The sequence below is a fragment of the Sus scrofa genome, chromosome 1, assembly GCF_000003025.6.
Source record: "Sus scrofa isolate TJ Tabasco breed Duroc chromosome 1, Sscrofa11.1, whole genome shotgun sequence".
Classification (NCBI taxonomy): domain Eukaryota; kingdom Metazoa; phylum Chordata; class Mammalia; order Artiodactyla; family Suidae; genus Sus; species Sus scrofa.
The window spans coordinates 126,765,518-126,789,509 of NC_010443.5; the positions used below are offsets into that span (position 1 = coordinate 126,765,518).

The 23,992-nt window shown below is 40.5% G+C and overlaps 2 protein-coding genes and 1 pseudogene across 3 annotated transcripts in view; 1 reads left to right on the top strand and 2 right to left on the bottom strand.

The window, feature by feature from the left end:
* Positions 1 to 2,431, bottom strand: part of TERB2 (telomere repeat binding bouquet formation protein 2) — a 29,429-nt gene extending 26,998 nt beyond the window's left edge. The window contains exons 1-3 of the mRNA XM_003121531.6: positions 2,347 to 2,431; positions 2,138 to 2,219; positions 1,274 to 1,413 (exon numbers count right to left, since the gene is read on the bottom strand). Of these exons, the coding sequence (XP_003121579.3) occupies positions 1,274 to 1,413; positions 2,138 to 2,219; positions 2,347 to 2,410 (286 nt within the window). The 5' untranslated portion in view covers positions 2,411 to 2,431. The remainder of the gene's footprint in view (positions 1 to 1,273; positions 1,414 to 2,137; positions 2,220 to 2,346) is intronic.
* TRIM69 (tripartite motif containing 69) lies at positions 10,339 to 23,111 on the bottom strand. Of its 2 annotated transcripts, none has more exons than XM_021096341.1 (4): positions 22,795 to 23,111; positions 21,647 to 21,669; positions 21,440 to 21,564; positions 10,339 to 10,888 (listed from the first exon to the last, which is right to left on the bottom strand). In XM_021096341.1, the coding sequence occupies exons 1-4, from the start codon at positions 23,107 to 23,109 to the stop codon at positions 10,347 to 10,349; spliced, it is 1,005 nt and encodes a 334-aa protein (XP_020952000.1). In that variant the 5' UTR covers positions 23,110 to 23,111; the 3' UTR covers positions 10,339 to 10,346. The 2 variants fall into 2 exon arrangements, with proteins under 2 accessions (XP_020952000.1, XP_020951998.1); XM_021096339.1 differs by having other exon boundaries at positions 22,744 to 23,111.
* On the top strand, positions 18,803 to 19,222 carry LOC102162189 (annotated as a pseudogene).

The window sequence follows — 23,992 nt, forward strand, 5'->3', positions numbered from 1 at the left end:
TTTCCTTTTGGTACAGCAGGTTAAGGATCTGGCATTGTAAAATATCTCAATAATTTTTATACTGAATATATATTGAAATGATAATGCTTTAGATACATTAGTTTAAATAAAACATTCTTAAAATTAATTTCACATATTTCTTTTATTATGACTACTAGAAAATTTAAAATTAGTAAGTGGATTACATTTGCCTCTGACCCTTCTACTAGACAATCCTGGTTTAGGTAAAAAATAAAGTATACTTTTTATTTTTATTTAATTAATTTATTTATTTTTTGTTTTTTTAGGGGTGCACCCGCAGCACATGGAAGTTCCCAGGCTAGGGGTCGAATCACAGCTGCCGGCCATAGCCACAGCAATGCAGGATCCAAGCCGCATATGCCACCTACACCATAGCTCACAGCAGTGCCGGATCCCCAACTCACTGAGGAAGACCAGGGATTGAACCTGCATCCTCATGGGTACTAGTTGGATTCATTAACAACTGAGCCACAATGGGAACTCCAAGTGTGTGTGTGTTTTTTTAATACTCTGCTTCTTGGAAATCTGTACTACTTTCAGCCTTTCTAGAGATGGTCATATAAACATCAAGAAACACATCAAGAACTGGATAATAATGCAACCTACAAAAATGGGATATTTAAAGTAGCCCATAAAAAATAGAATTTGGACAGAACCCAGGATAAGAAAGGGTGCTCCAAGTGGAAAAACTAAAAGAACCAATCTCAGAAGCAGTTTATTTACTTTTACTTCACAGGGTTGCTAAAATAACTAATGTGAAACTATTTTCAATACCCTAAAGAACAATATATAGATTATCATAATGAATCTTGAAATATCAGGGAAAATCCAGAAAAATAATGATGAGATTCAAAGCTAATAAAAAACATTTATTGTATACTCACAGGTCAGATTACTTAACATATTATCTCATTTTATTCTCAAAAAAACTTGAGAGAAGTTGCTAGAGGTCACAAAATTAGTAAATGTTGGATCCTAGTTGTGAGAACATGATCTGCATCTGTCTTACTCACCACTATGAATTCCCAGCATCTGGGTTGAAATGGGGCACATAGTAGGAGCTTGGTGAATGCATGAATGATAAATAGAGCTAGGATACACACCCAAGGCAATCTGACCCAAAGTTTATGCTTTTCCATTCATATTAAATGACAAAAAACACAAAAATCTCTAAGGACAAAAATCAGTAAAGTTGGATAACATAGCTGGATTTGGCAGTCTAACAGAGATGAGATGAAAGATCTTTACTAACCTTTTTGAAGGCATGCAGGAGGAAGAATGAAATGACCTAAAGCCACTGAGTTTTTAATTTCAGCATTAGCTACTGCAGAGAGATAGTAGGCATGAAACACTGTAGCATTATCTTCTATGTAATCAAGGCTTTGATATATTCTAGGAGAAAGAAAGGAAATATTTTAGGGTATGAATTATACAACAATGTAGTTAACCTTTCAAAAGAAAGAATAAATGAATGGAAGTAGGTAGAAATATCTGTAGGTAATCAGGAGACTGTAGGTGGGGGAAAGGTGAGGACTGGGGCGGCCAGGATGGTGATCAGACCTCTGTTTGGTAACCATAATCTGACCACAAGGGGGAATCATAGTTGGACAGACTGGAGGCAGAGCAACCTCTCAGGAAGTACTATGATAGTTTGGGCAAGAGGTAATTTCGGGTGCGAAAGAACGAACATTTACAGGGATACAATTCATGGTGTTTAATTAACAGGATTAATAAGTAGATTAATGGGAATAGGGGTTATTATTCAAAAGAAACTACCAAAATTTTAAGTTTAAGAACACAGCAGCTGGTGCAGGTACGAGGGGCAATCAGGAGATCTGGTTAAAACACACTGGCTATGAGGACCCGAGGGGCACCATAGGGATGTGGGAGAAACAACTGGAACCGGGAAGAGACTCAAGAACCAGGTAGGAGGCGATGCCATTGGGGCCGAAAGGAGAGGAGAAAGGTTATCTCCCATTATCTGCCCCTGACCCTGTCTCCCCTCCCACCCCGCCCCCATCTAGGACTGTATCTTCCCATTATCAACACTTATTAGTGTAATGAAACTTCTGTCCCAACTCCTGGCTCATCACGACCCAAAAACACTGCAAGGTACCTCAGCGTGTCTGGGTGTGAGGCGTCACAACTGAACAAGTAGTCCGCGGCTCTCAGGTCACTTATCGTTCCCCCTTCAGCCACTATGGAGGCAAGCACACAGAGTGAAGCACAAGTACTAGCGTGGTGGAACGGTGTCAAGAAAGGTACCAAAGGAAGGAGGAGCGCTCCCCTCACCATCTCACACACCCCTTCCACCCAACTTCCTACCCCAGAACTGCCTCAGGTCTCCGCTGACGCTGCCGCAAAACCAACCCCGCTGCCCTTGAAACATGGCACCGCCTCCTCCCGCTCCTCAGGCACCTCACACGCTAGGACAAGGGGTGGGGGTAGGGGGCTGGGATTTGGGAGCCGAGATCGCTGATTGGTTGGTCCGAAGCCAAGCCCCATGATTGGTTGTCAGAGTAATGGGCGGGAAAAGCCTGAGACCCGGGGGAGAAGATTTTGGTCGCGCCAGCCTGTGCGAACCAGTTCTTGGAATTGTGCTTGGGATTGTGAAGGGGAATCTCCGTTTTTCCTGGCTCAGGTGAGGAGGAAGAAGGTCAGCCATGCTTGTGAGTTTTAAACCCTAAGTCTTAGCAAAGTTACCATGCTGTGTTACTACTTCGAAGCAAACAAAACTCATTTTTTTTTGTCTTTCCTGGGGCCGATCCCGCGGCATATGGAGGTTCCCAGGCTAGGGGTCCAATCGGAACTGTTGCTGCCGGCCTACGCCAGAGCCACAGCAACGCGGGATCCAAGCCGCCTCTGCAACCTACACCACAGCTCACGGCAACTCCAGATCCTTAACCCACTGAGCAAGGGCAGGGATCAAACCTGCAACCTCATGGTTCTCTAGTCAGATTCGTTAACCACTGCGCCACGACGGGAACTCCGAAGCAAAACTCATTTTATCACTCCATCTATGAATATTTCAGTTGGAATCTCTAAGAGATGAAGACCTTAAAAAAAACGTACATAGTTAACACACTTAAGGAGTAGTAATTAATGTAGTCCCGTATCTCACCAGTGTTCAAATTATGTTTTTCTTTAGTTTCCCAGCTGCCCTCCCCCCTTATATCAGTTTTGATAAGCTCTATTTTTCTGGTGTTGGATCCATTTAATCTAAAATTTCAAAAAATACTGATATAAAAATGACCATAAAATTTTTATAATGTTTTTTAATGTCTGTAGGGTCAGTGGCAATGATTCCTTTTTCATTCTGATATTAGTTACTTGTGCCTTCTCTTTATTTCTTAGTTTCACCAGAGGTTTGTCATTTTTATTTGCCTTTTCAAAGAACAAACTTATGACATGATACTCTCATATATTTCTTTTCTCTACCATTAATTTTTGCTCTTACAAGTTCCTTCTACTTTGGGGGGGGGTCTTTAAATTGTTGTTCTTTTTCTAATTTCTTGAAAGAGATGACTGATTTTCATCCTTTGTGTTGTTTTTTGTTTTTGCCTTTTTAGAGCCGCACCTGCGGCATATGGAAGTTATTAGGAGAGGGGCGGATAGGAGCTGGAACTGCCCGCCTACACCACAGCCACAGCAATGGGAGATTCAAGCTCATGTCTGTGACCCACACCACAGCTCACAGTAACGCTGGATCCTTAACCCACTGAGCAAGGCCAGGGATTGAACCCACATCCTCTAGTTGGGTTTGTTTCCTCTGAGCTGCAATGGGAAAGCACCCTTTGTTTTTTTAATATATGCATCTAAGGCTATCAATTTCCTTTAAACTGTGTGCTAGTTTTTCAGATGCCATTTTTAAAAATTATCATTTAATTCAAAATATTTCCAGATTTCCAATAGGAGTTTTTTGATCCATGGATTAAAGTATTTTAAAATTTCCAAATTCATGTGGTTACTGACTTCTGGTTTAAATGCATTAAGGTAAACAAATATAGCTTGTGTGATTATAATCCATTTGAATTTGTTGAGGGAGTTCCACAGTGGTCTAGTGGTTGGGATTTTGGGCTTTCACTGCTGTGACCCAGGTTCAGTCCCTGGTCTGGGAACTGAGATCACCCATCAAGTCACTTCACGCTGCAACCATAACTAAGTATTTGTTGAAATTTTCTTTTTGAATGAAGTGCATGGTCAGTGTCCTGTGTGTTAACAAAGAATGTCCTAAAGCTGTTGGATGTTCTTGAGTGTTGCATACAGTGATCTACGTATGTTCATTGAGTCAAGTTTGTTAATCATATTGTCTGATTCGTCTGTCAGTTGCTGAGAGAGGCATGTTAAAATCTTTTATGATATTTATAGATTTATTAATTTCTTGTTAATTTTACTTTGTGTTGAAAGTATGTTGTTAGGTGCATGCAAATGTATACTTGTTACTTTCTACTTGATTGAAAAATTAAGCACTTAAATATAAAAGGCAAAACTTTAAAACATATAGAATAAAATACAGGGGAGTATCTCTGGCCTCTGAGAAGAATTTTTTTTTTAAATGAGACACAAGTATTAAGCAGTAGGAGAAGATATTTGCAATGCAAATAACCAACAAAGGATTGGTCTTCAGAACATATAAGTAACCCTCTGAATCAGTAAAAGACAATCTGATACACAAATGGGCAAACAAGTGTAGAGGCATTTCACAGAAGAGAAAACTTAAATGGCCAATAAACTACTGAAAAGATGGTGATTAGGGAAATGCAAATTAGAACTACAAGGTACCATTATATATGCACCTTACTGATAAAAACTGAATTGGCAAAGACATGGATTAATGAGAACTCCCACTCATGGTAGCAGTGTAAATTGGCACAGTTGATTTGACTAACAATTCAGCATTACCTACTTGAAGATGTGCATACTCTATGTACCAGCAGTTACTAGATACAAACCTAGAGAAATTCTTGCTCCCATTTACGACTACCATATACAATAATGTTTATGACAGCATTATTGCTATTAGCAATAGAAACACTGACAAAGCAACAACAACAACAAAAAAAACCCAACAACTAGAAACAACTACTTACCTATTAACAGTAGTTTGGATATTCAAATTGTTGAATTTTCATACACTGGAATACAGCATAAGTTTGAATTTTATTTTATTATTATTATTTTTGTCTTTTTGCCATTTCTTGGGCCACTCCCACGGCATATGGAGGTTCCCAGGCTAGGGGTCGAATTAGAGCTGTAGCCACCGGCCTACGCCAGAGCCACAGCAACGCGTGATCCGACCCGCATCTGCAACCTACACCACAGCTCACGGCAATGCCAGATCCTTAACCCACTAAGCAAGGCCAGGGCTCGAACCCGCAACCTTATGGTTCCTAGTCGGATTCTTTAACCACTGAGTCACAACAGGAACTCCGCATAAGTTTGAATTTTAAAAAGCTAAGGAAGGAGTTCCCGTTGTGGCTCAGTGGTTAACCAATCCTACTAAGAACAAAAAGACAAAAAAAAAAAAAAAGTTAAGGAAGATATACAACATAATTCCATTCATTTAAAGTTCAAAGAACAGGCTTAGTGAAGCCATACTTTTTAGGAATACATATATATGTAGAATGGAAAAGTAAACAATGCATTTGTTGGAAAAACATACCTATGCATTATTTGCAAAAAGGAAAAAAAAACGGATACAAAATGTCAGGGTCTTCAAAGATTTCGATACTGTTTTATTTCCAAAGCTGGAAGGTGAATAATGAGAGTTTGGTGATTGGTTTGTTTTGTTTTAGGTTTTTTTTTTTTTGGTGTTTTTTTGTCTTTTTGCCTTTTCTAGGGCCACTCCCTCGGCACATGGAAGCTCTCAGGCTAGGAGTCCAATCGGAGCTACAGCTGCTGGCCCATGCCACGGCCACAGCAACAAGGGATCCGAGCCTTGTCTGCCACCTACACCACAGCTCATGGCAATGCTGGATCCCTGATCCACTGAGCAAGGCCAGGGATCTAACCACATCCTTATGGTTACTAGTCGGATTCATTTCTGCTGCCCCACAACTGGAACTCCCTCCTCAAATATATTTTCAATCCTCTTTTTTTTTTTTCTTCTTCCAAAATCCTTGTTATGCATAGGTTGGCCCACTTCATATTATCCCATAGATCTCTTATATTGCTTTCATTTTTTCATTTGGTTTTCTATCTGCTGTCTTGATTGGGTTATTTCCATTATTCTATCTTCAAAGTGACTTATTTGTTCCTCTGCATTATTCATTCTGTTCAAAACCCTTTAACTCAGCTTTCATCTCTGCAAATGAATTTTCTGACTTTTCATGGCTTCTCCTTATAGTTTATAGTTCCTTTTTAAAGTAATCTGTATTATTGTATATATCCATTCTTAATTCCTTCAGTATTTTCAATACCTCCTTTTTGAACTCGGTGTCTGTTGGACTGCAGAGATCTTGTCCCATTGTTTGCTCCTCCAGGGGAATTATCCTGTTTTATTTTATTTTTTTCTTTTTAGGGCCATACCTGCAGCATATGGAAGTTCCTGGGCTAAGGGTTGTGTCAGAGCTGCAGCTGCCAGCCTCCACCACAGCCACAGCAGTGCAGGATCCAAGCTATGTCTATGACCTATACCATACATCATGGCAACATTGGATCCTTAACCCACTGAGTGAGGCCAGGGATCAAACCCATATCATCATAGATACTATTTGGGTTCGTTATCACTGAGCCACAAAAGGAAATCCTCTCCTGTTCTTTTAACTGGGAATAACTCCTGTGCTTCTTTATTTTGCTTAAATTTTTCTTATTCTGTGAGTTTAGGAAAAAAAAAATTATTTACTGTAGTCTTGGAGGGCTCTTTATATGCCGGAGCATCCCTGGGTAGCTTGTGAGGGCTTACTATTTTTTTTTTTGACATGAAGGCTGCTTTTCATTTGGATGCTTGCTGTCTCTTTCCACAGTGTGTGCAGGCCATTATCCCATTGATAGGGGGTATGCAGGTGTACAACCTGTACATGCTTCTAAGAAGGTGAGGGCAATGGGCAGCACCTGTATACAGTGCCTGGTCACCAGGCTCTTGGTAGTGGCAGTAACTCTCAGGGAGGTGGGAGTGGTGCCCAGAGCTTTGGCAGTGGTGGCAGGAGGGCACATGTATTCCTAGGGAGGCGAGGGCAGTGGGCAGCACTTGGTTGCAAGGCCCTCCATAGAGGCAACCCCTAAGGGTGATTGGGGCTTCAGGTGATGCCTGTTCATGGGACTCTTAGTGGTGATAGGCCATAACTACCTCAGGAGTTGAAATGGCTGTGGCAGTTTGCCTCTGCCCCTGTAGCCCACACAAGAGCCACCCTGCCGCCTGAGAGCCTGCGGTTCCTCCCCTCTTCCTCTTGCCCTCCCCAACAATGGCACCTTGCTTCTCTGGTGTGCTCAGGCCTCTTCCTGCCTTCCCTGCACTGTGGTGCACTGATCCCTAGCCCCCTCAGGCTGTTTCCTCACAGCCAACCCTAGTCCTCTTGCCTGAATTCACCTCCACAAATGGTACTGATGGTCTGTGTGTGTGTCTCTCTCTGCTTTGCCTTTCTCATTCTGGCTGCTGTTCTTTTCTCCGAGGCTTTGAGGCCCTCCCTCCATCCTGGCTGATCTCCCCATCAGTTAGGTGGCCTCCCAGGGTGCACATTCCTGTCCTCTTTCACAGCTCCCTCTCTGGAGTGCTGGTCCTGTCCTGCTTCCCCCTTTTTTTCCTTTTCTCTCTCTCTCTTTCTCTCTTTTCTTTGGTTGTACCCAATCATGTGGAGGGTTTCTTGGCCTTTTTGGAAGTCTGAGGTGTTCTGTCAGTGCTCAGTAAATGTTCTATACAAATCGTTCTACATGTAGATCAGTGGGGTTTTTTGTTTGTGGAAGAAATTGAGCACCTGTCTTATTCCTCCACCATCTTGATCCCACCCCTGAATTCATTTTTTTTTTTTAAGTAATTTCTTGGAGTTTCTGTTGTGGCTCAGTGGAAACAAATCTAACTTGTATCCATGAGGACGCAGATTCAATGCCTGGCCTCGATTGGTGGGTTAAGGATCCGGTGTTGTGAGCTGTGGTGTAGGTCACAGACACAGCTCAGATCTGATGTTGCTGTTGCTGCGTTGTAGGCCAGCAGCTGCAGCTCTGATTCAACCCCTAGCCTGGGAATTTCCATATGCTACAGTGTGGCCCTAAAAAAACCAAACAAACAAAAAGGTAATTTCTTAAATGTAGCCATAATGTGCAAGAGCTGTTTGCCCAAATCAGCAGCTGTAAATGAATGTGTATGCCATGCATATCACCTGTAGTGTGTACATATCCTTCCCATTATGACAGATAGGATAGTAGGCTTTTGCTTTTCCATAAGAGCTATGGTAATTGTAATTTTAGAGGGCCATGCTATCGGTCCTGAGTGCCATGTGCCCCCTACCCCCACCAAAAAAATCTGTCAGATATGAAGAATGAAGCTCTATTAACTGGTACTTCCAAGGAAAGGAAATAGGGATAGTTCATCAAGGATACTGCTGAGGAGTTCCTGTTGTGGCACAGCAGAAACAAATCTGACTAGCAACCATGAAGTTCCGGGTTCGATCTCTGGCCTCAGTGGATTAAGGATCTGGTGTTGCTATGAACTGTGGTGTAGGTTACAGACACAGCTGGGATCCTGGGCTGCTGTGGCTGTGGTGTAGGCTGATGTCTGTAGCTGCGATTTGACCCCTAGCCTGGGAACCTTCATACACTGTGGGGGCAGCCCTAAAAAGCAAAAAAAAGGGGGGGTTACTGCTGAGATCAATAAGCCTAAGAACTTTAGCCTTAGAAAGAAGGCTCAAGCTAGAAGTTCAGCATATTGGAGAGGACCTGATGAAATATACTGATATTTAAATTATAGGCAGTGGGAGTTCCCACTGTGGCTCACTTGTAATGAATCTGACCAGTATCCATGAGGTTGCAGGTTCAATCCCTGGCCTTGCTCAGTGGGTTAAGGCATTGCTGTGAGCTTTGGTATAGGTCACAGATGCAGCTTCGATCCTACATTTCTGTGGCTGTGGCATAGGCTGGCAGCTGCAACTCCGATGTGAGCCCTAGCCTGGGAACATCCATATGCCATATGTGCAGCCCTAAAAAGCAAAAACCAAAAAATTATAGGCAGGAATGATTAAAAGGATATAGTCAGAAGTAGATTGAAATACTTAACTGTATTTGAATATAGAAAAAGAAGTGCTCCGTGGATAGATAAAGCAAGAAAAAAGGACTGAGAAATAGTTAAGAGATTTGCTGGACTATAAACTAACCCAGACCATTTCCTACTTTATTCTGTAACTCTGAAACCTTTTTTTTTTTTTTTTTTTTTTGCTATTTCTTGGGCCGCTCCTGTGGCACATGGAGGTTCCCAGGCTAGGGGTCGAATCGGAGCTGTAGCTGCCAGCCTACACCAGAGCCACAGCAACTCGGGATCTGAGCCGCGTCTGCAACCTACACCACAGCTCACGGCAACGCCGGATCGTCAACCCACTGAGCAAGGGCAGGGATGGAACCCGCAACCTCATGGTTCCTAGTCGGATTCGTTAACCACTGCGCCACGATGGGAACTCCTGAAACCTTTTTTTTTTTTAAATTACAGTAACAAGTTCTAGAAATAAATGTGTTGCAAATTTATATTAGGAGTTCCCAACGTGGCACTGCAGAAACGAATCCGGCTAGGAAGCATGAGATTGCGGGTTCAATCCCTGGACTCAGTGGGTTAAGGATCTGGCGTTGCCATGAGCTATGGTATAGGTCGAAGACGCAGCTTGGATCTGGCGTTGCTGTGGCTGTGGCAAAGGCCAGTGGCTATAGCTCCGATTAGACTCCTAGCCTGGAAACCTATACGCTGCAGGTGCCGCCCTAAAAGGACAAAGAGACAAAAAAATTTTTACGTTAAAAGATAAGGGGAACACATCTAAAAATGAATCTATTAAGAATAATTATGTTGGAGAATAAGGATAGCATGATAGAATTTCTAAACAAGTTTGTACAGGCTTCCTGAGCATTGCAAACTCAAGTTGCATTTTGCCCTAGTAATAATAGATTACTATGATGGTCACACTCCTGAGAGTGTCTCCTGTGTCATAGTAGACCTCTGAGAATTAGAACTACATCTTGAAAAGCTCCAGTGAAATCCACTTAGCACACTGAGTATGAAATTCCATTTGTGAATCCTCTTTTCATTATTTTAGAGTTCCCCATGAATTGGGAAGAGAAACCAGCGAGACTGGTAAACTATTTTAATACCTCTTTAATATTGCTCCGAATTTATACAACAGTATGACAAATTACTGTGGATGTACGATATGCAATGGTTCTTTATTCTCTCCGCCATCATTAAGGCAAGGACAGAAGTAGGGATAAAGTTTCTCCATGAAAGTGCTACTGAAGGTGTAAATGTGGTTCATAGTTTTAGCATTGTAGAAGGATACTTGCCCTCCCTCATAATCCAGGTATATGCCCACCTTGTTGAGGTTGTTATTCAGTTTCAGACTGCAAGAAGGCAAATCTAGAGCCTTTAGATCAGTTTGGTTCCTTAGTCGTAAAAGCCAGAATCCTTGCTCAGGAGTTAGAGGACAGCTGCCCTTCCGAAGAATGGATTCTCTGACAACTCCAACTGTCCATTTTGTCTTCTTTGCTACTTCTACTTCCCAGTACCATTTTCCAGATGTGAAGCCTTTAGAGCCCAGCACAGCCACACTTGAGTCAAACCTCTCTGGATCATCAGGCATTACCTGCTTAATGTCACCATGCCACACACTGGTTCGGTTTTTGGAGAGCACGAGATTTGGGTGAGCAGTTTTAGGGTCCAGTGTTAATGGAGACAGGCCTAGTAAGACAAGAAGAGAAAGCAGGGCATGGGGGTAAAGGGATGAATGCAGGTTCCCATAGACACCAGTGCTTTATCTCCCTAGGCACATATACATTTAGATTAGCAGGTTATTACTTATATACTTTATATTGTTTTGATATCTATGTGGCTATATTCTATATATTTTTACAATGGTAAAAATCAGACTTTACTCTGAAGTAACATATGCTTTAATAAAAATACAAATAACATAAATCTATGCTGATAAATATAAGAAAATATGAATACTGGAAGGGTAAAGATTAGGTAAATGGACCCTAGGAAAGTTATCTAAGGGCAATAAGCACCTCAGTTTTGATATAACATCTTTAAGATGTATCAGGATGCTTTGGGTAAACAGAGACAAAAACAGAATGTGTTAAAAAACGGTACCTTGTGTTAAAGAGAAGATAAGGGCTTTCTTGTTAGAGGCAAGTGAGACTGAGCTAACTGGTACAGAATTTTTAAGACCATGGCGAGAAGTTTATATTTGGTTCAATAGACAGTGAAACGTTTGAGGTCTGAATGCTTAATGCTACTGATAATCAGAATGTGGTTTACAAATGGTTTAATTACCAGTCTGAGGCAAGATATTTTAGAAATTGAGAGTAAGCTCTTAGAAACTTATACTTTTTTTTTCTTTTCAGAAACATATGACTTATTTACATGTTCATGCAACAAACATTTATTAAGTGTCTAAATGTAAGCCCATTTCCTGTGTTAGGTAATGGAAATACAGAGATCAGATACATCTTATATTCATAATGCCCAAACTTTGTGGAGAAATGGGTATGTGAACAATTACAACGGTGTAATACTATGATAGAGGTATATAGAGAGTAACTGCTGAACATAAAGGAAGGATATCTATTTTAAGGGTAGTGTCAAGTAAAAGTAAAGGTCTTCTAGGATGAAGTAAAAAGTAAGCTGATATAAAAGTAAAAATAGAATTATCTAGGTGAAAAAGGAGAAAGATATTCCAGGCAAAAGGAAAGCAAATACACAAACAAGAAAAAGGGTGCACAATATTTTCAAGAGCTGCAGGTACCTTAGCAAGGCTGAAACACAGGGTTATATGGCAGATGATGGCAAGAGATAAGGGTATAAAGGTAGGCAGAGGTCTGATTATGAAGACTTGGTATATCAGGCTAAGGAAGAAACTTACACTTTGACAGAGTAATTTTTTTTTTTTTTTTTTTTTTTTTTTTTACCTTGTCCATAGTATGTGGAAGTTCCTGGGCCAGTTCCTTCGACCCTAACCATGGCAGTGACAACACCATACCCTTAACCTGCTGTACAAGGGAACTTCTGACAGAATAATTTTTATGTCAGTTGATTTAGTTAAAAAACTGGGCTTGTACTTTGTAATCTTTTTTTTTAATTCCACTTTTTCAAGTAATTAACTTGTATTCTATAAACATGACAGGTTGAGATTTAAAAAACTGGTCCTTCATCACAGGTAATTTAGACAAATCAATGGGCAGCAGTATAAAAAAGAATTTCTAAATGAAGATAGGTTGGAAGTGTATCAGCAGCACAAAGTGACACAAATTCTAGATGTGAGATAATTGAGTCTTGGCACAAAATTTGCTAAAGGAAATACAAAAACTATGCGTGTTCACATCATAGACACATATACAAATATGCATACATTTGTTTTAATGGATTTATTTATCCTTGGAAAAAAAAGATCAAACCAGTCCATCTCTCTCATCTGAGAAAAGCCTAAGTCTTTCCATCATCCCAAGGATTTTTTTTTTTCTTTCCAACAGGAGACTTGAAGAATCCTGAAATTTTCCCATATAGGCTGAATCTTCTCTCTCACATAAATCCTCATCCACCTTGGGTTGTCACTCTTTCCAATGTGAGAACTAGGATTTCTTTGGAGGTACTGAAAAGAATTCCTGTCAACTTTTCTTTAGAACCCCAGCCTGATACTAAGCCTCTGACATATCCACCTAGCTCAGTCTGCCCTGGCTCTGAATATTCCTAAGAGTCAGCTGTGTGTCCCCTCTTTTTTTCTTATGCCCTGTTCAGTCCAACAGTAAGTTCTACCAGCTCCACTTTTAAAATACATTTTAAGCCTACTCCAAATATATAGACAAACAACTTTCACCACTGACTTAGAACTACTACAATAGCTTTTTAACTATTCTCTTTCCAGTCTTGCCTGTCTTCAGCCTATTCTGTGCATAGCATGAATAAGATCACTTAGTTCTCCTGTTCAGAATACTTGTATGCCTCCCATCACCCAAGATAAAATCCAGAGTCCTTACAGAGTAAATAAGACCTACCTGATTTACCCACTTCTCTTGACCTCATCTCTCACCACTTACCCTAGCTCCCTCCATTTAGTTTGGCCCAATTGCCTTTGCCTTTTAGCTGTTTATTGAACATATCAAGCTTATTCCTACTTCAGGGACTTGATACTTTCTTTGTTCCCAAACACTCTTTGCCTGTATGGTTCATTCCTTCACACTATGCAGGCCTTTGTTCATGCAGGTTCAATAAAATGTTAATGATAGATTCTAAGTTAGTATAGGATTGTTCATTGTAAAATTCTTTAAACTTTTCAGTATGTTTAGAAATGTCTACAATAAAACACAGGGAGGGAGTTGTTTGTTCAGAGAGCTTTTCTCTGGCCAATCTATTTAAAATAACATGTTCATCTATCCATCACTGTTTGGTACTCTTATCCTGCTTTATTTTCTATCATGAATAATTACTGAGTTTATCATGCTTTGTTTTCTTCACAATGGTTATCATTATGTGAAATTATTTACTTGCTTATTGTCTTTTCCTTCCACTAGAATGTAATCTCTAGAAGAGCAGGGACTTTATCTGTTTTGTTTCCTCATATATCTTCAAAATTTGGAGCTGTTCCTAGATATTAAAGTAACTATTTGTTAAACAAATAAATAAACTTCAATTAGAGTTCCATTTGAAACCTTGACACTAACTAATTTCACCATGCCTTATATTCCTGATATCCTTAGCCAATGCCCAGAATGTAGACCTCTCTAATGATTTATTCTTTACAGTACTCTTATCCTCACTATTCTGTTTTATACTTCCTCTACCTTCACCCATCCTTCTACTGCTCCCACCAACCATTTCCACTGTGCCCTTTAGAACTACCTCCCTAATTAACTCTCCTGTGTCCTCAGTTTACAGAACTCTTTCATTACCCCCTTAATTTAACATAAACCTGGTTAGTTCTTCCAAAAAAAACAAACTAACTAAAAAACAGCTTTCAGAAGCTCATGAGACTATTCATTTTCTAAATTCAGGTGCTAGAGATCCAGTATCTACCACGGCCACTTCCAGACCCATACTCTACTTCTTATCCTCATGTAAAAATCACTCTTCATTAGAGGCTCTTGTCATTTCATTTCATATTTCCCTGTATCTCTATTTGATGCTATCATGTACAAACTTCCTGGTTATACCCTTTGCATTTTGGGTTAACCTTACTCCTTTACCTCAAATCTAGCCCATCAAGTGATTTTACTCTTGGCTGTATCTACTCTTCTACTCTTGCAGGTCCTTGACATTACATTTAAGCTGCCCATATCAAAGACTATATTCTGTATCATGTAGTTATCAGAACTATTCATTCTGTAAATTTTTCAACTCAGATATGCTGTACTCTTACTTTATGAGCTTTCTCACTCTCATCTCTTCCTACCACCATTACTTGACTTCATTAACATCTCTAGTCCCCTATTTCTTTACTATCCTAGTCTGTCTGTTTCCTGGCTTAAAATCCTTCCCTAAACAGCTTAGTGTTGACAGTTTTGTTGTCAATAACCTTGAACTTTTATCCTCTTATGTTTCTATCTTTGCAGCATCTGCCATGGAACTCTCCAACCTTGGCTCTATTCAGCTATCCAAATTAACATCTCAATTCCTGACCACTGCAGGAGGAAAATCACGGAACTGTGCATACAGATAAAACTACAAATTCATTATTTCCACTCTGTGCATGACCATCAGCATTACACAGAACTCCTATATTTCCCAAATCAAATCATCTCCAGTTACAATAGCAATTTCAAACCTTCAACTCCCCATTCAAACTCCTATTCCAACACTTCTCCTCACTCCCAGACAGGAGACCTCATCTCTTGTTTCACAGAGAAACATCTGTGCATCTTATAGGAATCCCTCAATTCTTCCCACTCACACTGCAAACTCCATCTGATACAGGTTTCTGCCAGTACCATCTTTACTTCCTCTCCAGTATTGGAGGAAACTGAGGAAAGTCAGTACCTCTCTCTACCTTAGACCTCACTCTTTTCTGCTTCCACCAAGTATTCTCTTTCTTATATTGTTGATTTATTCCTTTCTATGGACTGCTTCCCTTAAGCATATTTTTAAAAGTCCTTTTTTGTCTTTACTTCCACACATACATCTTCCCTTCTTAGTGAAACTTCTCAAATGGTGATCTATTCACTTCTCTACTGCCTCATTCCAAATTTCTACCAAACCCTACATAATACACCTTTTTTTGGGGGGGGGTCTTTTTGCCATTTCTTGGGCCACTCCCACAGCATGTGGAGGTTCCCAGGCTAGGGGTCGAATTGGAGCTGTAGCCACCGGCCTACGCCAGAGCCACAGCAACGTGGGATCCGAGCTGCGTCTGCGAGCTGCACCACAGCTCACGGCAATGCCGGATCGTTAACCCACTGAGCAAGGCCAGGGATCAAACCCGCAACCTCATGGTTCCTAGTCAGATTCGTTAACCACTGCGCCACAACGGGAACTCCAAATATAACTTTTCATTCCACTCTTTGAAATTACCCTTGCCAAATTCACCAATTGTCATTTAAAAAATATCTCTTTTCTAGTTTGGTTTTTTTTTTTTTTTTTTTTTAGGGCCACACCTATGGCAAATGGAGGTTCCCAGACTCGGAGTCTAATCAGAGCTATAGCTACCTGCACCACAGCAACAGCAATGCCAGATCCGAGCCTCATATGCGACCTACACCACAGCTCATGGCAACACCGGACCCTTAACCCACTGAGCAAGGCCAGAGATCAAATCCACAACCTCACGGTTCCTGGTCAGATTCATTTCCACTGCACCACAATAGGAACTCCTCCAGTCATTTTCTGAATTAACTTTACGTTTGGCATGAATGACCACTCCCTTTTCCTTGACATTCTTTTTCCTTAGACTCCATGTGGATTTCATTTCCTGGTTTTCTTTTTCTCTTGCCAGAATTCTACAGTCTCTTTGGGGGCATCATTGCCTTTTATCTGTTGGTATCCTCTATAACATGCTTTCTTGATTATATGCTCTCATTTTCCCTAGGAAACCTCACTTACATCAATAACTTCAGCTAGCCCCACTCTATACTGATTATTTCAGCCCTGGCCTCTCTCCTAAGCTTCAATTAGAATAATTACCCATTTGAATATACTCATTTAATTGTCCTATAGGTCAACACACCATGGCCAAAACTGAACTCATCAAACCCCTCCAGAATCTGCATCTCCTATATTTCCATCCTTGACATCACCTTTCTTTATTCCTTACTGTTCATCCCGGGAAAACAAGACTTAGCTCTAGGCTCTCGCCTAGCTCCTGGAGAGACATGACTAAGACATGACTAAATCTTCCCTGAAATCATGTGACCCAATCTTAAAGACTACCCCACTACCCAGGAGAATATCTAAACTTCTGTTCGTATCCTACTAACAATTCCCCCAAACTGATTGGTCTGTTCCTTTTCACCCTATTTACATAAGAAATGGCCAATCAGCTTCTGCACAGAAACCCCCTTTCTTGGCACCCACATATAACCTCCCTTCTTGAACAGGCTGACTGCTGACCTCCCCCTGGTGAGTCAGCCGGGCAGTATACCCTGCTAATAAAGTCTTTTATGCCTGTGAGTCTCATCCTTTCGGCCGACCTTACACTTACCACCAATTACTGTCTGGTGCATTTCAGCTCTTGGAATTGTGTTTCTGGAATCTGTTCTTTATTTTCCATTCCCATACCCAGGCCTTTGCCTTAGATCTTAATTTTTCACCTAGAGGGTTGCTACAGACTCTAGTCTTTTAGTCTCTCCTGGGGGAGCAGAAACTATGTCTTTTATTCTATATCCTTAATGCTTAATGCTTACCATGTAGTAGGCCCTTTATAAGAGTGTGCTGAATGAATGAGTGAACTTTGGTGATATTTTACTCATACACATAAAACTAAAGGAAATATATTAAAATATTCTAAGTTAAATGATTCCCTACAGTGGAATTAGTAAAACTACAATCAGCAGGGCCAGATATGGGCTTATAAATAGTTTTTTGGAATACATGAATGGCTGTTCATTTACATATTGTAGTTGCTTTTTCACTACAATGGCCAAGTTAAGTAGTTTCAACAAAGAAAAAGCCCACACAGTTGAAAATATTTACTACCTGGAGTTCCCGTCGTGGCGCAGTGGTTAACGAATCCGACTAGGAACTATGAGGTTGCGGGTTCGGTCCCTGCTCTTGCTCAGTGGGTTAATGATCCGGCGTTGCCGTGAGCTGTGGTGTAGGTTGCAGACGCGGCTCGGATCCCGCGTTGCTGTGGCTCTGGCGTAGGCCGGTGGCTACAGCTCCGATTCGACCCCTAGCCTGGGAACCTCCATATGCCGCGGGAGCAGCCCAAGAAATAGCAACAACAACAAAAAAAAAAAAAAAAAAAAAAGAAATTACAACAGTGGTGAAATTAGCACAAAAGACATTAAAACAGCTATCATAAATATATTCCATTTGCATGAAAATGTAGACAAAAACATGAACATGTTAAGGAGAGAAACTGAAGCTAGAAAAAGACCCAAATGAAACTTCTAGAAAGTTATCTGAAATGAGAAACATCTTGAGCAGGATTAATGGAAGATTAGACAGTGCAGATGAAAGATGAAAGTATAAGCTATTCAAACTGAAGCACAGAGAAGAGTTCCTGTGTGGCTCAGTAGGTTTAGGATCCTGCATTATCACTGTAGTGCCTCTGGTTGAACCTGTTGTGCAGGTTCGATCCCTGGTCTGGGAATGTCCATGTGCCATGGGTGTGGCCAATAAAAAAACAAAACACAAAAAACGACATCTAGATCAATGGAACAGAGTAGAAAGTTTATAGTAGACTTAGAGTTAGTTTTTGGTAAAGGTGCCAAGATATTTCAGTGGTAAAAGAGTAGTCTTTTAAACAAATGATGTGGAAACAGTTGGGATATTCATATGGAAAAAAATCGACCTTTATCCTTACCATATGCTACAGGATTAATAGACCTAAATATAAGAGCTAAAACTGATAAAACTTTTAGGAAAATGTATAGGAAGAAAATCTGTGACCTTGGGTTAAGGAATGATTTCTTAACACACACAGAGATTAAAACATAAAAGAAAAAAATTCTTAAGTTGGACTTCGTCAGATTTGAAAACTTTTGCTCTTCCTTGCATGGCCCTGTAATTAACCTTTCCCTGCTCCAAAAAACAAAAACTAAAAACAAACAAAAAACCACTTTTGCTCTTTGACAGACCCTGTTTAAAAAAACAATGAAAAAACAAGTCACAGACTGAAAGAAAATATTTGAAAAACATAAGTCTGATAAAGAATTTGTGTCCTGGAGTTCCCACTGTGGAGCAACAGGATTGTCTCTACAGCACCAGAATGCAAGTTTGATCCCTGGACTGGCACAGTGAGCTAAAGGATCTAGCATTGTTGCAGCTGCAGCATAAGTCACAACTGCAGCTAAGATCTGATCCTTGGCCCAGGAATGCCATACCCTGCAGGGCAGCCAAAAATGAAAAAAAGCAAAGCCACAATGAGATGCTACTATACATACAATAAATGGTTAAAATCAAAAAGACCTCTCTGAGTTTCTGAGCTTTCTCTGGTAAAATATGGCTAAAAGCTTACAGGGTAAGTGGAAAAGAAGATGGTTCTTGAAAAGAGAAAAAAGTGCCCCAGCTCTGCTCAGCTGACTTAAAGTATTCTTAAAGTAGATAGTCATGTTTTAATGAAAGATGTTCATGAGATAGCGACTGTGGTGGCACCAAAACATTGTCAAGAGAAAAACCCAATGTGTAGTGAAAGATGAAAAAGATGACATGAAAATGAAAACTGATTAAGAAAAACAAAAAGAGTTCTAAATCAGCAGGGAAATTACTTCATATGGGTAAACCAGAGGCAAAGATAAAGGCTGAAGGCAAAATGAGAGAAAGGGAAGGGGAAAAGCAAAGCAAGAGCAGCAAAGGCAGTAACGGGTTTGGTCTGCTAGACTTGAAAATGCCACATGGGATAGTTTTTTGGGTTTTTGTTTTTGTTTTTGTTTTTTGTCCTTTTAGGGCCACACCCACAGCATATGGAGGTTCCCAGGCTAGGGGTCAAACTGAAGCTGTAGTTGCTGGCTTATGCCACAGCCACACAATGCAGGATCTGAGCCACATCAGTGACCTACACCACAGCTCACGGCAACACCAAATCCTTAATGCACTGAGTAAGGCCAGGGATTGAATATGCATCCTCATGGATACTAGTCAGATTTGTTTTCTCTGAGCCACAGTGGGAACTCCCACATGGGGTAGATCTTTGACTAGAATGTATACATTGATTTCAGTGTCTACCAAGTGAAAACTTTATTTCCAAACTTTAATTAGCCTTTTTTAATTTAGCCTTTTTTAATTTAAACCCATCATAACTCCTCAAATTTGTTTTGGGAACTTGAATAAAATACTTTCTTTGATGAAAAAATATCAAAAAGATCAAAAAGATCAACAATATCAAGTTTTGGCAAGGATTTGAAAAAACTGGGACTCTCATGGAGGTTAGAATTAAAATGGTACTACACACAACCTAGCAGTCTCCTTACCAGATATTTACTCTAAAGAAATTGAAACACAAAGATTTGTAAACAGGATGGAGTTCCCATCATGGCTCGGTGGAAACGAATCTGACTAGCATCCGTAAGGATGTGGATTCGATCCCTGGCCTAGCTCAGTGGGTTAAGGATCTGGCATTGCCGGGAGCTGTGGTGTAGCCTGGGAACCTCCATATACCATGGATGTGGCCCTAAAAAGACACACACACACACAAATTTGTAAACAGGAGTTCCCGCTGTAGTGCAACAAGATTGACAGTATTGCTGCAGCACCAGAATGCAGGTTTGATCCCAGCCCAGCACAGTGGGTTGGTTAAAGTATCCAGCGTTGCCTGGGTTGCAACTGTGGCTCAGATCTGATTGGCAGCCAAAAAAGAAAAAAAAAAAAAGATCTGTAAACAAATGTTCAGGGAAGTTTATTCATAATAGCTAGAAACTACTCAAATGTCCATCAGTTGAATGAATAAGCAAATTGTATATATCCATAAAATACAGTTATTGATACATACAGCAACACAGGTGAATCTCAAACGCATTTTGCCAAGTGAAAAAAGCCAGACACAAAGGACTACATAAGGTATGGTACCATTACCATTACCTTATGAGATGTTAGAAAAGACAGCTAAAGTGAAATAAAGTAGATCAATGAGTGTCAGGGCCTGAGGTTAGAAGGAAAGGATTGACTGCAAAGAAGTATGCAGGAACTTTGGGGGATGACAGAAATTTTCTATATCTTGATTTTGGAGGTGTTTAGCTAAGTATATACATTTGTCACACTCATCAAGTTGTACATTTTATTCTGTGTTAATTATACCTTAGTGAAACTGATTTGTTTCAATGTCAGTTACCTGGAAAAATTAGCAGGGAGAGATTTGTGATTTTCATTAAATTAGTAACTACAAACAATTACAATAATGAGTCTATATGACTTCCATAAAAACTTCATTTAGAGCTTTACTTCTGTAATTATATTTATTTAAAACTTTATGTTCTTGAAATGTAATTTGTGTTCTTTTGTCCTGCTGTCTTTTGGTATCTACAAAATGACAAAAACTTAGTATTCTTATTAGGCACAGCTGTTGAAATAATTGGCTATCTTTTGAAGCACTTAAGATTTCTAAACAGGAGTTCCTATCATGGCTCAGCAGAAACGAATCTGACTTGCATCCATGAGGATGCAGGTTCAATCCCTGGCCTTGCTTAGTGGGTTAAGGATCCAGCATTGCCGTGAGCTGTGGTATAGGTTGCAGACGTGACTCGGATCCTGCATTGCTGTGGCTGTGGTGTAGGCCAGCAGCTACAGCTCTGATTCGACCCCTAGCATGGGACCCTCCATGTACCATAGGTGTGGCCCTAAAAATTAAAAAAAAAAAATTCTAAATAATCTCCTAAGATGATATACTCTATGTTGTGGACATCAAGCACAAGAGGAACTGAAAAGACCCTATTACATGCAACAAATATATATAGTAACCTCTTATCCAGGAACTTAGATAACTGTTTTTGAAAAGCAGGTTAAAATATTGATTTTTCACATTTGATAGAATAGTGAAACAAAATCATAGGCTGAGAAGTAATTCTGACATCAGACTCTGTTTACAAAGTCATAAATTACATAAACTGGGAGCTCCAGGAACTAACAGCTACTACCCGCTGATACCTGGAGAAAGAGTGGACTGCATTTCCCTCCACATCATGTATTGGATGGGACCTTTGAATAGGCCTAGGTTCAGCTTTCTGGAGATAAGTTCTCTGGGTGTCAGCACCCTCATTCCTTGGTCCAAGCTGCAGGGGACATAAATTATTTATTCTTAGACATCTTCCAGGGACTGAAGGAAGAGTATTAATAGCACAAGAAAACACTTACCTATCCAAGAGAGGCGTGATGTCCTAGAAAAGGAAAGGAGAAATAGAAAGATCAGATGCCTATTCATCAACTCCACACATTTCTTTAGTGATATTGGCTACCACTAGAATTTAATGGTGCAATACTGGGCAGATGGTCCCCATCCCATTGCCACCAACTCCATTCTTCCTCTGTATGCCTTTTCTTTTTCTTTCTTTCTTTCTTTCTTTTTTTTTTTTTTTTTTTGCTTTTTAGGGCAGCACCCACAGCATATGCAAGTTTCCAGGCTAGGGGTCAAATCAGAGCCACAGCTGCCGGCCTACGACACAGCCACAGCAACTCGGGATCCGAGCTGTGTCTGCAACCTACACCACAGCTCACGGAAATGCTGGATCCTTAACCCACTGAGTGAGGCCAGGGATCGAACCCACATCCTCTTGTAGATCCTAGTCAGGTTTGTTAACTGCTGAGCCACAAAGGGAACTCCCCTCTGTATGCCTTTTCTGGTCCATGCCTTTCACTTATTCCCTGATAAACTGGTTTATTTTGCTCTAATTTCACAGGAAAATTAATAAAATTTAGAAATTTTCTAAATTTCTAAGAGAAATTAATATTAAACTATTTTTTACCTATACTGTCACATAGTCTCAGGAGAAAAATGCAACAGGTATTCTAGCCCGAAGGCCACATTTCTTTACTCTGACTAATTAAGCCTCTGAGTGCTTGAGGTGGTAACCAATGCCACTTTAGAGGTGAAGCGTCAGGGAGCAAAGGCTGGCAAACAACTTTTCAGACAAGTCAATTTATGATTGCTGACAGCCAATAAAAGGTACAGCTTAAGTGGCAACATTCTTACTTTTGAGAAATAAAGCTTCACATTCTTTATAGAGAAATATTAAAACATATTGGTTTTAGTAGCATTTCATTATCTTTTGTAGAAGTGTGAAAGTAAGCTTTCAACTGAGAATGAGACAAAAATAGCCTCCTTGCTTTTCTCCCAGGGAATCTTAAAAGCACATCATTTTTTTAAACCCGCCTGGAGGGGAAAATCACTTCTACTTCCTTTTTAACCCTCCCCCCAACACTGTACCCATAGTCATGTTGGTATGGAATCTCACTTTGAGAAAGTCGAAGGAGTTCTGCTGTTCCATGCGTGCCTGGATGCTCACCAACATCTCCTTGGCTAGGAGACACTGTTCCTGAATGTGGCTTAGATTCAGTTCCATCTCCTCATTCAAGGCTTTCCCCTCTTCTCGGAGCTCATTTAAAATGTCCTTTTCTTTGCTGTGCAGGAACTGATGCAGCTTTAGAAACTCCAGGGAGATGTGTTGCTGCAGATGTAGCTTGTTTTCCTGGAAACCTCCATGATCATCACCATGGTAATTACTGATACTAGCACTTAGGGATGGGGGCCCACACCCCCAATACTCACACAACTTGGGAAATACCGTAACAGGAAATAGCATACAAATGGCTGTCAACATTCCACTATACTAAAAGGAGCCCTTTGGGAGACTTACTCTGTCTTTCCCAGCAAGTTTAATAGTTCAGCACAAAATAGTAAAAAGTCATCTCTAGGTTCCTATTGCAGTACAGAGGTGGTAACCAATGCTGTGTTAAATAAGACTGTGGGGTTAATCGAGCATTTTAGAATGATAATGCCCTCCTATACAGAAGTACAAACCAATATCTACCAAGTGATGCTGTTAGACGGGCCCATAAGGAGGCTGGAAGAACTGTCCTTTTCTAGAAATCAGAACTGGGAGAGATGCCATTCCTGCTGTGAGGACAGTATAGAAGCAAGAGGTGGGCAATGTCTGAAGCACTGAAATTGGTAACTGCTACATAGGAAGCTCTTTTCTTAGGTGACCTCAATATCCTCATGGGCAAGCCATCTGACATCCTGGCTTCTCAGTTCCTCATCCCTATTTCTAGTGATTTTTACCTTCGTCTACTCATTCTCTTAATCACACTGAGGATTTTATCATCCCCAGCAATTATAAACCTCCAAAATTTATTTTTTATGCTTATTTACTCAGGAACTCCTACTGCAACAATTATTGGGTGTCAATGAATACTTCCATCCAGTGACCCTCTTCCCCAGCTTATTCTATGGTCAGTCATTATAATTGCACTCTGTTTTGTTTTGTTTTGTTTTTTTGCTTTTTAGAGATGCACCCGCGGTGTATGGAGGTTCCCAGGCTAGGGGCCAAATCAGAGATGTAGCTGCCAGCCTACACCACAGCTCATGGCAACACCAGATCCTTAAGACATGAGTGAGGCCAGGGATCAAACCTGCAACCTCATGGTTCCTAGTCAGATTTGTTTCTGCTACACCACAATGGGAACTCCTAATTGCACTCTTAA